This window comes from Lampris incognitus, chromosome 1 (genome assembly GCF_029633865.1).
Source record: "Lampris incognitus isolate fLamInc1 chromosome 1, fLamInc1.hap2, whole genome shotgun sequence".
Taxonomy (NCBI): domain Eukaryota; kingdom Metazoa; phylum Chordata; class Actinopteri; order Lampriformes; family Lampridae; genus Lampris; species Lampris incognitus.
Window position 1 is genome coordinate 144,089,552 of NC_079211.1, and position 13,515 is coordinate 144,103,066.

The 13,515-nt window shown below is 46.7% G+C and overlaps 1 protein-coding gene across 1 annotated transcript in view; it reads left to right on the forward strand.

Moving 5' to 3' along the window:
* Positions 1-5,612, forward strand: part of mvb12bb (multivesicular body subunit 12Bb) — a 42,000-nt gene extending 36,388 nt beyond the window's left edge. Inside the window, exon 10 of the mRNA XM_056294313.1 lies at positions 5,324-5,612. Within this exon, the coding sequence (XP_056150288.1) occupies positions 5,324-5,419 (96 nt within the window). The 3' untranslated portion in view covers positions 5,420-5,612. The remainder of the gene's footprint in view (positions 1-5,323) is intronic.
* The last annotated feature ends 7,903 nt before the right edge of the window (positions 5,613-13,515 follow it).

Here is a 13,515-nt window from a genome sequence, read left to right on the forward strand (position 1 = left end):
CCCCTCGTTTTCAAGAAGAAAAGTGCCCTTTATGCACCTGAACACATTTTTTTCAACAATTTCCCAGCTCTGATATATCTATCTATCTATCTATAGATAGATAGATAGATAGATAGATAGATAGATAGATGTGTGTGTGTGTGTGTGTGTGTGTTGATGTTGATATATATGTATATATATATACAGTGGCTTGCAAAAGTATTCATACCCCTTGAACTGTTCCACATTTTGTCACGTTCCGACCACAAACATAAATATATTTTATGTGAAAGACCAACACAAAGTGGCACACAATTGTGAAGTACAAAGAAAATTATACATGATTTTAAAAGAAAATTTACAAATAAAAAACTGAAAAGTGCGGTGTGCAAAAGTATTCAGCCCCCCTGAGTCAATACTCTGTGGACCCGCCTTTTGCTGCAATTACAGCTGCAAGTCTTTTGGGGTATGTCTCTACCAGCTTTGCACATCTAGAGACTGAAATTTTTGACCATTCTTCTTTTCAAAACTGCTCAAGCTCAGTCAGATTAGATGGAGAGCGTTTGTGAATGGCAGTTTTCAGATCTTGCCACAGATTCTCAATTGGATTTAGGTCTGGACTTTGACTGGGCCATTCTAACACATGAATATGTTTTGTTTTAAACCCGTCCATTGTAGCCCTGGCTTTATGTTTAGCGTCGTTGTCCTGCTGGAAGGTGAACCTCCGCCCCAGTCTCAAGTCTTTTGCAGACTCCAACAGGTTTTCTACCAAGATTGCCCTGTATTTGGCTCCATCCATCTTCCCATCAACTCTGACTATCTTCCCTGTCCCTGCTGAGGAGAAGCACCCCCAGAGCATGATGCTGCCACCACCATGTTTGACAGTGGGGATGATGGTGTGTTCAGAGTAATGTGCAGTGTTAGTTTTCCACCACACATGGCGTTTTGCATTTAGGCCAGAAAGTTCAACTTTGGTCTCATCTGACCAGAGCACCTTCTTCCACATGTTTGCTGTGTCCCCCACATGGCTTCTGGTAAACTGCAAACGGGACTTCCTATGGTTTTAACAGTGGCTTTCTGCTTGACACTCTTCCATAAAGGCCAGATTTGTGCAGTGCACGACCAATAGTTGTCCTGTGGACAGATTCCCCCACCTGAGCTGTGGATCTCTGCAGTTCGTCCAGAGTCACCACGGGCCTCTTGGCTGCATCTCTGATCAGTGCTCTCCTTGTTCGGCCTATAAGTTTAGGTGGACGGCCGTGTCTTGGTAGGTTTGCAGTTGTGCCATACTCTTTCCATTTCCGGATGATGGATTGAACAATGCTCCGTGAGATGTTCAAAGCTTGGGAAATCTTTTTATAGCCTAACCCTGCTTTAAACTTCTCCACAACTTTATCCCTGACCTGTCTGGTGTGTTCCTTGGACTTCATGATGCTGTTTGCTCCCCAGTATTCTCTTAACAAACCTCTGAGGCCGTCACAGAACAGCTGTATTTGTACTGAGATTAGATTACACACAGGTTGACTCTATTTAGTCATTAGGTCAACATTCGATCATTCAGCAATCATCAGGCAACTCCTGAAGGCAACTGGTTGCACTCAGGCAAAAGGGGGCTGAATACTTTTGCACACCGCACTTTTCAGTTTTTTATTTGTAAAATTTTTTTTAAATCATGTGTAATTTTCTTTGTACTTCACAATTGTGTGCTACTTTGTGTTGGTCTTTCACATAAAATTCCAATAAAATATATTTATGTTTGTGGTTGTAACGTGACAAAGGGTATGAATACTTTTGCAAGCCACTGTATATATACATATATATATATATATATATATATATGTGTGTGTGTGTGTGTGTGTGTGTGTGTGTGTTGATGTTGATGCTGATATATATAGTATATATCAGCACAGGGGAATATGTATATGTGTGTGTGTGTGTGTGTGTGTATGTGTATGTATAGGTGGCGTAGTGGTGCAGTGGTTAGCACGGTCACCTCACAGCAAGAAGGTTCTGGGTTCGAGCCCCGGGGTAGTCCAACCTTGGGGGTCGTCCCGGGTCGTCCTCTGTGTGGAGTTTGCATGTTCTCCCCGTGTCTGTGTGGGTTTCCTGTGGGGGCTCTGGTTTCCTCCCACAGTCCAAAGACATGCAGGTCAGGTGAATTGGCTGTACTAAATTGCACTTAGGTATGGATGGATGGATGGATAGATAGATAGATAGATAGATAGATAGATAGATAGATGGATAGATGGATAGATAGATAGATAGATAGATAGATAGATAGATAGATAGATAGATAGATAGATAGATAGATAGATAGATGGATGGATAGGTAGATGGATAGATAGATAGATAGATAGATAGATAGATAGATAGATAGATAGATGGATAGATGGATAGATAGATTTATTAGCCACACGAACAAGGCGGTGGAATTTGTTTTTGGTACACTTTACATTTTACACTCTGCAGCACAATACATATACATGCACAACAACAGACACTCCACATATTGTCACCAACAATACAGTTGCAGAAATAAACATATCAGGTATAACAGGTGAATGGTGGTATTTATGCCAATGGTGTGTGAGGAGGGGACTACAGGGAGGAATTCGGAGTCCTTATGGCGAGGGGGGAAAAAACTGTTTGCGAAGCGTTTAGTCTTAGTTGACAGTGACCTGTAGCGCCTCCCTGAGGGAAGGAGCTGGAAGAGGTGATGAGCAGGATGTGAGGGGTCGGAGGTGTGTGTGTGTGTGTGTGTTGGTCCTGTGTGATGGTCTGGCGGGTGTCTGCTGCCTGCCCCGCCCAATGACTGCTGGGATAGGCTGCAGCATCCCCACGACCCTGAGAGCAGGATAAGCGGTTCGGATAATGGATGGATGGATTTTATATATATATATATATATATATATATATATATAAGTCCAGTGAGTCAAGTAAATTCTTTATGAGATAGTACAAGCCTGTTTCATGCCATAAGCAATCATCAGCTGTCAATCTGATGTTACATATATATATATATATATATATTAATAAGAGCTATGTCCTCTCTAGTGTTACACATAAGCACATGTAATTGAGTAAAACTGGTGTAATTGCAGCCGTAGTGGTAGATAAGACCATTCCCTAACAGGCGTCACTTAAAGCACGTCTCGGATGATGTTGGTTCCAGCAATTAGGCATTCTTTTCATTTCCCAAATGACTCGCAAAACTTGCGGATATTATAATTGCTTTTAGCCACGCATATCTAATTTGTGTCTTTTTAAGTGTTAATTAGTAAGCAATTTAAAGTGACATCTTTATGTAGCTTGCTCCGCTGAAAGATGTTGTTGGCGGCTGGCTAATGATTTTCAGAGGAAGTGTGTGTGAGGCGGTGTGTTGGGTTGCACAGAACTGTACACCGCGTGCATGACACGGCTTTCATTAGCACCTATGTGTGATGGGTTTTCTGTGCAGCTTTTGTCAGTCTGTGTGTGTGTGTGTGTGTGTGTGTTTGTGCATGCATACATCTGTGTCTGTGCACCTGCTTATGTGTCTCCCTCTTTGCATGTGTGTGTGTTTCCATTGGAACGTATGGAAGGACAGTACCATACACAGGTCTGTGGGAGGTGTGAGAGGGAGCGCTCCAAATAGAGGTGGAATTAATGAAGACAACATGTCACATATTTTTGGCAGTGGAGCAGGGACAGGAAATGAAGCTCCGCTCGTCTGGGTGTCTGCCGCCCATGTTCTAGTGTGTCACTGTCCTGTCAGCCCGTGTGTAAAAGTGGCAGACATTGATACATGCTCTCCCTGATAACACCCCATTCCCCCATCCATCATCCACACACACACACACACACACATACACAGGATTATTTATTTAGTGTGCCAGATGTTGAGACTGGATGTGTGTGTGTGTGTGGGGGGGGGGGGTTTCTTCACAACTAACTGGCTTGTGATATGTGACAGGTTTGTGTAACTTGCAAGTTTCTTTCAGGCAGATGAAAATCAGCCTCGGTGTTGTTCTGATCCAGAGAGAGAAGCAGCCTCCTTTTTCAGCCATTGTGAGTTTGACTCTCTTGCAAGGTTTGGAGACCCGTTTCGGTGATCATGCAGCATCACCTAGTGCTGCCACGGAGTAATACATCGAAAATCACTTCACGTTTCCTGGATCCACTCAGTGGGGGCGGGAGGGGGGTCCTTATTTTACTTTTTACTCTTTCTTCTGGTCGTCATGCTGCACATCCTCAGCACATCACACCTTGCGTTAAATGCACGGGTGGTGTCGTTTGGTTTCGTCGTTGGAGACCGTTTGAATATTTCCGCCCGCGCTATAGAAAGTTCTCTCTTCGAGTCGGTTTCCTCACAATCAAGTTGCACAGCGTTTTATATCACAGCTATGCACATTACAAAAGTTGTGTGTTTTTTTTGCTTGGTGCTGCGTTGGGATTTGTGTGCAGCGTTTGGTGTGGCACAAGTTGAAGATGATGTTGGGATTAACACAAAAAGAAAGAGGCTGCTGTAGGAGCCTGGTTTATCTAAACCCCTTCAAGAAGGCCAGAGCCATAAACCACCGCTGTCAACCTTGTATGTGACTTGTGTAGTACAGCTTGGTCACTCATGACAACTGTCACAAGTCATCACAGGTCATTTGGTTGTAGAGTACTGCGAGTTATCAGCAAAATGGTTTGTTGACCCACAGGTGATTACTACCACATTGTGTGGCGTTTGCTTGCTGACTATATGTGGACTGCCACGTAAGCCAGAACATAGCTCACATTCCATATAAATAAGAATAATATATGTTAAATATAATAAATAGCATATAAAATTATATATATGTAAATATAGAATAAAATATTTATAAAATAAATATACAATATATAAATATATAATCGAGGCTATCTAATACATAATAATATATAATAATAACATATAATAGTAATAATAATATATTGCCTATCAATGATAAATAAACACGTTGCATATAAATGCAATCCATCCATCTCTGCTTCTCACTGGCTTTTTGACGCCGGAGACCAATGTTCACCTCGTACCACAGGGGGGCAGTGTTGGCTCATATTTGCTCGTCCCCTTTCATGGACGCTGCCTCCTAGTGTGGTGCCTGGAGTTTTGCTTATATATGTCCCCCATTGAAAAAAAAAAAAAGTGGTATTGTTCAAACAAAATGTTTCTGGCTCTGCATGCCGTGAGTTGTGACGCACCTGGAGCGGTTGTGTCGTGCCGCAGTGTGTGTTAATTGTCCACGTTGATCTGTGTTTAGGATGTATTTCTGTTCCCTTTTTTTTATAATGTATTTTCATTTGTTTTTGCCCTGTGTGTGCTTTTGTCCCCGTGCAGTTTCACTACAACTTCAGCATGGAGCAAAGCGTCGCCCCACATCGTCCCTCGCCGAGTCTGCGCCGAGGGAGCCACGAGGGGCCGGATGTCTGCTAATCCACCCTGGGGTAGTGCACTCACAGTCGATGTAAACGTGTTGCCCGTGAAGCCCGCGTGCCTCTCGGTGCTGCGAACGTCTGGCGAAACGACTCGTAGAATCGCGCTCGAATCACTGAAGTTGTCTCTCTCTTTTTTTTAAATGTTGTGTAACGTGCACGCTTACCCAAGATGTGCAATAAAAACTGTTTTCAGCGGGGTTTTGCAGTTTTGCATCGCTCGAGTCTCTGGAATGAATGTGGGGGGGAAAAAAAACGAGCTTACCTCCTAGACACGTTAGTTCATAAGGGACCCTCTGGGCCGTGACTCGGGTTTGACTAGCGGGGCGTGCTAACGGCGAGGGGCTCTGCGAGCGAGACCACGGGGAACAGAGGCTGTCTCGTCTAGTCCCCCGTCGCGTTTACGTTGCTGTGACGGCGCCCTTCCATCACGGGATTCATCACGAGCGCAGTTCGGCAACGACGAGCGGAGCTCCGAGCCTGCGGTGCCTTTCGCGCCCCCAGACGCCCACCCACCCCACCCCCCCCCCCACCCCGAGAAACACTTAGCGACTCCTGTCTTGGAGGAAAATGCCATTAAATGTCGACTTGGTGAGATGGAAAATGTTACTCCTATGCACAGCCGTGTAGAGAGGGGCTCTGGACATATGAGGGGAAGGGAGACTGTGACAGTGGCCCGTTTGAGTCTCTGGGGGGGGTCACTTTTGCATTTCTGCTAGGTCGCTTTAAGATTGCCGGGAAAGCTTTTATATGTGCGCAAATCCATAATCTGACTCCCACCTTCATCCGGCTCGGTGTGGCGACGTGGCTCGGCAGAGTTTTCGTGCCTCGGCCTCAGTTGTCCGGACTGTCGGATGCACGGGAGTATCGGCGTTTTTCTGCAAAGGCAACAGTGTGAAATACCACCGGCCGCCGACCGGGTTCACTCTCGTGTATCATCACACTGCCCTCTCGCCCCCACGCGTGTCACTTCCTGCTGATGGAAGTTGCGGGAGTCGTCGTCGTACGTCTAATTAGTTGGCCTCCGACACGTCACACTCGCTCGGCTGTTAATCGCACCTTTTCCCCCCCGCTAAGTTTGCATACCTACAAATTCCGTGTGCAGTGTTCTGGGGGGGTTGTTGTTGTTGTTTTTTTTCCCCCGCCGTTACCAAAATACCTAGCGGCTTTGGGTATTTGCTGGTGTTTAATGACGTGTGCCGCAGATGACAACCCTCCACCAGTATTTGCGCTCCTCTGTTCTGCTGTCGGAGTCGGAGCGACAGCGTGATGAGTCCTCCGGTAAGGGACCGGGCTCCACGCTCGTTCAGGAAGGTGACATCCGTGTCAGCGATGCCCTAGAGCGCAGCGGCACCCTCACACACACAAACACACACACAACACAACACAACACAACACAACACAACACAACACACACACACATACCCCACCGCTGTAACATGGCGTGCATACCACACGCCATATGTGTTTGTTTGCATTGCCTACTAAATATACAAGGTGTGTTATTTTGCTAAGTTTACCATCTTGATTTCCACCCTTGGAATCCTGTTTTTGTTCTTGCAGGGGTGTGTGGGAGGTGGGGGTGGGGTGGGGTGGGGTGGGGGGGGGGCGGTCAAGCAGGCCTTAAAGCGAGCGAGAGGAGCCTTTGCTACGAGGCATTGATGGAAACCATTCGCTATTCTTTATTGCTTTCCTCAAATGATGAACCACACTTGTGATTTCGGAGTTTATAGGCGCGGTGATGTTTTGTCATCTCATCGGCTGTAGTCTGTTGTGTTTCATAACGGCGAAGGTTGTGGACTTTGGGGGTCGTGCAGAATATTCGAGCGGGCGATTTGGACTGAGCACACGCACGCGTGCATGTGGGCCATTCGGACCCGTGTGTGAGACCCGTTGCTTTCGTGTTGCTCAGAGATGTGGACCGAAGGGTTCGGTCCGATACTGGCCCGGCGGGTCAGATGTGTACCGTTTGGATCGTAGTCGAGTGCCAGTTGGCGCTTCGCGGGGACAAAGTGATGGTGAGTGAGGAGGGAGCATGGCCAAACTCTCCAGATGGGCACGGTGCAATCCAGCTCCCAGAACCACAAGTCTCTCATGAGCCGTGCCCGGCGTCACCCATCAAAAAGCTGCCTCACATGGTTCCACTTTTCCATTGACTCCACTTTATGATATAGAATATAATAACGATATTCAGAGACCACATTTTAAGATGAGAATGGAAAAGGCCTTAATTTTGTCCCTATTACGTGTGGGCCACGCAGTAGTTGAAAGGCTAGACTTATACACATGTGCATTTAGCGGGGGGGGGTGGGGGGGGAGATTTGGCCTGTTATGTGTCTGGGCATTACACATGTGGTGGATCTGTTTCAAGGCATCCCTCAAACTCCCTTTGCTATCTCTGATATAAGCGGGCCCGCTTCATACCTCTCCGTCACCGCTGCGTTACATGGAGGATTTGACTCGCCGGGGGCTGAGCCGAACTGCAGAGCTGCACATCAAAGCCCCACCCTCTGCGAGTCTGCCAGATGTCCCGTGGTCATTTTTAAACTCACACCCCGGAGCATGACATGGAGCAGTGTGCAAGCATGTAGACAGAGGTGGATGGGCCGCATGGAAATTGGAAGAGGAAGCCTGTATTTATGAGGTGGTTTGAGGTGCTGTGTTAAGACGGGCTTAGCCTGCCACTCTCCCTCTGACAGCCCTGCTTCCCCTGAGCCGGGGTGACCAGGGAGAGAGAGGTGAAGGAGTGAATGCAGGAGGCCTGTCAAAAGCCCAGCCCAGACCCAGACCTCGATGGTAAATAGACTAGCAGGCAGGTGACATGACAGATCACTTCTTCTTCTTCTTTGCATGTTTTTTCCAGAGGATGTGGGGCCATATCTGACATCCTCGGTATAATTCTTTTTCGGGCAAACGAGATAAACTTGCAATGCGCGCATCACTTATCTCGCTGTGTCCCTCCTATAGTTCAGAGACAGAGCCGCAGCGATCTGACAAAGGGGACGGGGCAGTTACTTACTGAGGGGTATAACCTGGATATCTCTTGTGTGTTTTTGTTTCTTCTTTGGTGTTTTCTGATGTAATCAAGTGGTAGGACGTCCCATAGACACTTAACACGGGGAAGGTGAACGTGTGGTCTTCCTCGTGCCGCCGCTTCGATGAGCCCCAACCGGAGTCCAAGGGGAGCAGCGCTTCAAACCCCTCCGCTGGCTTACCTCAACCAGAGGTAAGATGAGTGATCTCCCACAGCAGCGATCTCCTCCTCCCCCACAGGACGGCTCTCCCCCCCCCCCCCCCCGCCGCCCCGCCCCGCTCTCTGCCATGACGGCCGGCCCATGTGAGTTAAATTATTGTAATTGGGCAGGGATGGAGCGGAGTGTGAGGTGATCTCTCTCTTCATTCCCTCCCTCCTCCCCCCCCCCCCTCTCTCTCAAATTTTGCTCCATGTTGCGATGACCAGCAAGCATCGGTTTTTTTTTTTTTTTCTTCTTCCCTTTTTTCCCCCCTTTTAGGAACACACATCCTAAAGTGGCTGTAACACAGAAATCAATTAACTCCTTTCAAGTCAGATCAAAGGGCCAATACACCATCCAGGTCTCTGCACAACCTGTGACACAATTAACTCGGCCCTCAGACAGCACTGACATTGGTCAAACGAAGGGGGACTGCTGCCGGCCACTGTTCTGGCATGTGTGAAGTAGTTACGGCGAGCAAGGCCGATGCGGCCGGGTCGAAGTCCTGCATCGACGCGACCGTCTCATGCAACGATAACAATAACAGCAAACGCACAACACAGCGTTTAGCGTTTGGCAATGGATGCCGAGGCCTGTGCAGAAGCTTTAGTGTAGTCGGACAGGTAGCGTACCGCCACTGTCCGTCCAGATTTTGGAGGGGTGGGGGGGGGGTCGTATTACCGGCTGCTATTGTGCAGCGGTGTAGCTGGCACGGTGGCGTGACAGAGGAGGAGTGGGACACCGAGCTGATCGGACACGGGGGAGCGAGAGGGGAGCGCTTGTCCACAGACAGGTGCACTGACCCTGTCCACCCCTGGAGGTGCTATATGCATTTTATTGGACATTTATGGCAGGCCAGCATTTTTTAACAGCCACCTGGATGCAATAAAGGGCCAGCTCCTGAGCTCTGGCTGCCCAGAGGATTTCCCAGCAGCTCCCGTGGGACCGCTGGCTAGTTAAGATGTTTATTAAGCTGAAAGTGGTCCAGTGGGAAAACACAGCACTTCTGAGAGATTTGGGCCAGCGGTTTTCTTGTTAGCCGGAGCTCTCCCCGGAGGATTGGTTTTCTTTTCCTTTCAGCTCTCAGAGGGAGGACAGGGTCAGTTCACAGGGCACGAGGTTGACCAACTGGTAACTAGGCACATGAACCCAGGAAGGGAACTATCCAGAGACCGTCGGGGTCAGCTTAGAGTTATTCCCAACCCGCGTCAGAGGAGCGTGCATTGTGCTGCCAAACACACTGAGCAATTAAGAAAGAAAAAAAAGAAAACAATCTTGCTGCCATATACAGCAGTGAGACGTTATTTTGCACGATTTTTTATTTTTGTGCAAGTGAAATAACAGTGTAACAACGGTGGGGGTGACTGTTGTGCAATAAAGTAGGCACAGATTTTAAAAAAAACACTACACCTCACCAGCAGATTGATTGCTTCAGGTTGAATTGTATTACATAAAGATAGCAAATACATAAATATTGCATCAAACTCTTTGTTTCGTGATATTTGTTTGCTTTTTAATGGAAGAATGGAGGTAAAGGAAACTCTGCGTACACTCTTCGGGCCCGTTAATGCACAGTAGCGCACAACCCGAGTCCTTCCGCGAAGGTTTGGCGACGTAATGGGTCTCCCTGACCGGAGCCTTGTGATGTTTATGCTGCTTGGTGTGTGTATGTGACTTCGCTAATCACTGCTGGACCCCCAGTTCAAAGCCCTGGTATCCAGCCCCGGGCGCTCGGCCCCACTAACTTCATTTAGCCCATTAGCTTTTGCTTTGCTCGGCTTTGAAACGGCTTATCCACCGAATTCCACTGGAGCGGATTTAAAAAAAAAAAAGAAGAAGAAGAAGAAATTATTGAAGAATTAGTGTGGCCGGCATCGCATCTCTATTTGTGTCTTGTGTTAGGGGAGGATAATAAGACACATCGCCCCCATTGTTCTGCTTTAACAGGATTTCAGTGCGGGGCTAAACACGGACCCGTCGGCGAGCACATTGTGTACAGAGCGGCACGTAGACGGGTTTGTGGTACTCTCTGCCTAATGTTCAGGACAGATTAGAAACGTTCTCCTGTGACGGACGCTGTCTAGATCTTCACTATCAGATCCACCCAGCTGCAAAACATCTGGCGGATTTCTACCTTCTCTCTGAAGTGCGGCCTATTAATGGCACACTCACAATCGCACACGCGTTGTGCGAGCGCGTGCACACGCACACACGGAAAGCCTATACACACACACACACACACACACACACACACACACACACACACCATATACTCTCACGGTGCAAGTTACGTCGGACTCTCGTCTTTTCTTGCCGAGAGCCTCCGCTGCCAGCGTTTCTGTTGTAGCTGGTTTCCATGGCAAATCATTTCTTTATTGTTCTATTCGGTCACTATCTCCGGCCGTGCGGCACCCTGGCTAATGGTCCCAGCGCTCGTATAGCCGGGGCTAATGCTGGTTACCATGTACTACCTGATCCTCCGGTCTGATGCCTGCCATGATTACAGGGCCATTGAACCCTGGCTCTGTGTTGCAGTCTGAATAAGTGGATGTGCTGCATTTAGAGTTCCTTTCACTACTTGAGCCACAAAGTCTGTAGGCATATGCCGTTTAGACAGCAGGCAGAATTTATGCCGTTCCACACGGGGGGAAGGCCGGCAGCCGACTACACTCGTCCGTGGCACACATCCTAAACTTGCACTCCTGCCCTCCCGCAGCCTCGCATTTTAGCCAAGGGAGACTTCTTTTTTTCTTTTTCCTTTTTCTCTTCTGGAGACCACGAATAACACGACCGTCTGATGAAAGCGCCGCGAATCTTGCATGCGCCGGGCCACTTTGGCCATTAATGAGAACCCGCCGCACGTACAACAACAAACGCCGTGTCGCTGGCCTCGTTTTCCGTCACGTGGGGGCATGCAAATTCCTCCCTTTGTTTCTGTGCGTGCTAGTGGATTCTGGTTTTATGAACTTGACTCTTTAACGGTTTGCAGCTCTTCCCTAGGCCCGACTGTCCTCCCGCCCCGCCCCCGCCGCCGCCGCCGCCCGGCTCGTCAACTCCCTCCCCTAGACGGACGAGCCGCGGCCCGCTCTCCACCGCGCCGTGTTTTAGAAGGTGTCCTGGCCGGAGAGGAGAGCGCGAGACCTTTATCGACAGCGATCTGTTAGTGCTTAGCGACAGCCAAGCGAAGCCGCAAATAGTTTGAGGCCGTGCAGAATAATGCGAGCGGTGAAGGGTCTGGGGACGTGTTGTTATTTTGCCTTAAATTAGAGCGAAATGAGATTTTCCTCGTGTCTCCGTCTGCTTTGTTGGAACAGTTAGTGCTGAAATGAAGTTTTGTTTTGCAGTGCCCCGTAGTATATGAGGTGAAAGAGAAGGGGTAGGGAGATTCCCCACATCACGCCATTAAAAAAAAAAGAAAAAGAAAAAGGGAAGGAAAAAAAAAGCTTTTTGTTATTGCTGCGTTTGACGATGTTTCATCTCTCGCCATGCCTGATCCAGCTTTAAACGTTTTGAAGGTGGGGCTCGACGGGAAAAACGGAAAAGAGATTTCCTTGCAAAAAACGACAAATTTGTTTTTTAGCCTTCGTAGCGCAATAAAAGCGACACACGCGAAAATAAACACGAGTAAATGATCTGACAAATCAGTAAAATCAAAAGACGCCGGGTCCGCCAATCAGAAGTTACCAGAAATTACAGTTTATATAGAAGACATCTTTCGTATAGGCCTACTGGAATAAAGACATTACTGAAAAAGCAATATATATATATATATATATATATATATATATATATATATTTGCAGTGATTTTGGAGAAAGTACGCTGAGACGATATTTACATTGTTTGATATGATGTGGTGGAGTAAAGCTCAATGAGACCGCTTGTTTATTTCTGTCGCCGCTCGTCCAGTAAAAATTACCGCTTCATTATCCTCCCAAAGTCTTCAAATGAAAACACAGACAGAGCTGAGTCAAGTAACGAGTAAATATCCAGCGGACGTCAGACAACCGGGGGAACTTTTCCTTTCTCGTGCGCCGTGTTTACTTTGCCTACATAATCTATTGTTTGTGTGTTTACGTTTTGTTGATGTATAATACTTCGTGTTCACCACAACCCCTGCTGGTCTCTGTTTGCCTTTTTTTTTCTTTCTTTTTTTTTTTTGGACTCAGACCTTGTATTTTGATAATAATTTGGATAATATAATGATGTGTCTGTACTGAGGTTGCAGCTGCTCCACAACAGCCAATGAGAACGATGGAATCTGCCGACGGGAATCACAGACAGCCTTACATAGAATAAAACACAACCACAACCAGGAAGAAACATGCAAAAACAAGTTATTTAAAAGACTAAAAGACGCTTTAAAAAAAAAAAATATATATATATATATATATATATAGATAGATAGATAGATAGATAGATAGATAGATAGATAGATAGATAGATAGATATGTGTGTGAAAAAATTACACTGTTTAAATGATTTTTTTTTTAAATCTGCTGATTAGAAAATCAATAACCCACATATATGGATCTGAATAAGGTGATGGACTGAATGGACCTCTTGTTGTTTTCTGTCAAAAGTTCTCAGAAAAATCCAGTATCATGTACTTAAATAATACAGCAATAATAACGAAAAAATACAACATCAATAATAATAATAATGATAATTATAATGATAGCAACAACAATAAAAATAATGTAATGAACGAGTGAATTGTAAATTAGTGAACTAATCTTGGAGGTTGATTTAATTGAATAGGTGGTCTGTCAGTGTCTTTTGTTGTATGAACACGTTTGGGGTGAGTGGTCTGCCTCCACCAACCCCCCTTTCTTAAATCAAACGCCCTTATTTTCTCCCACTGG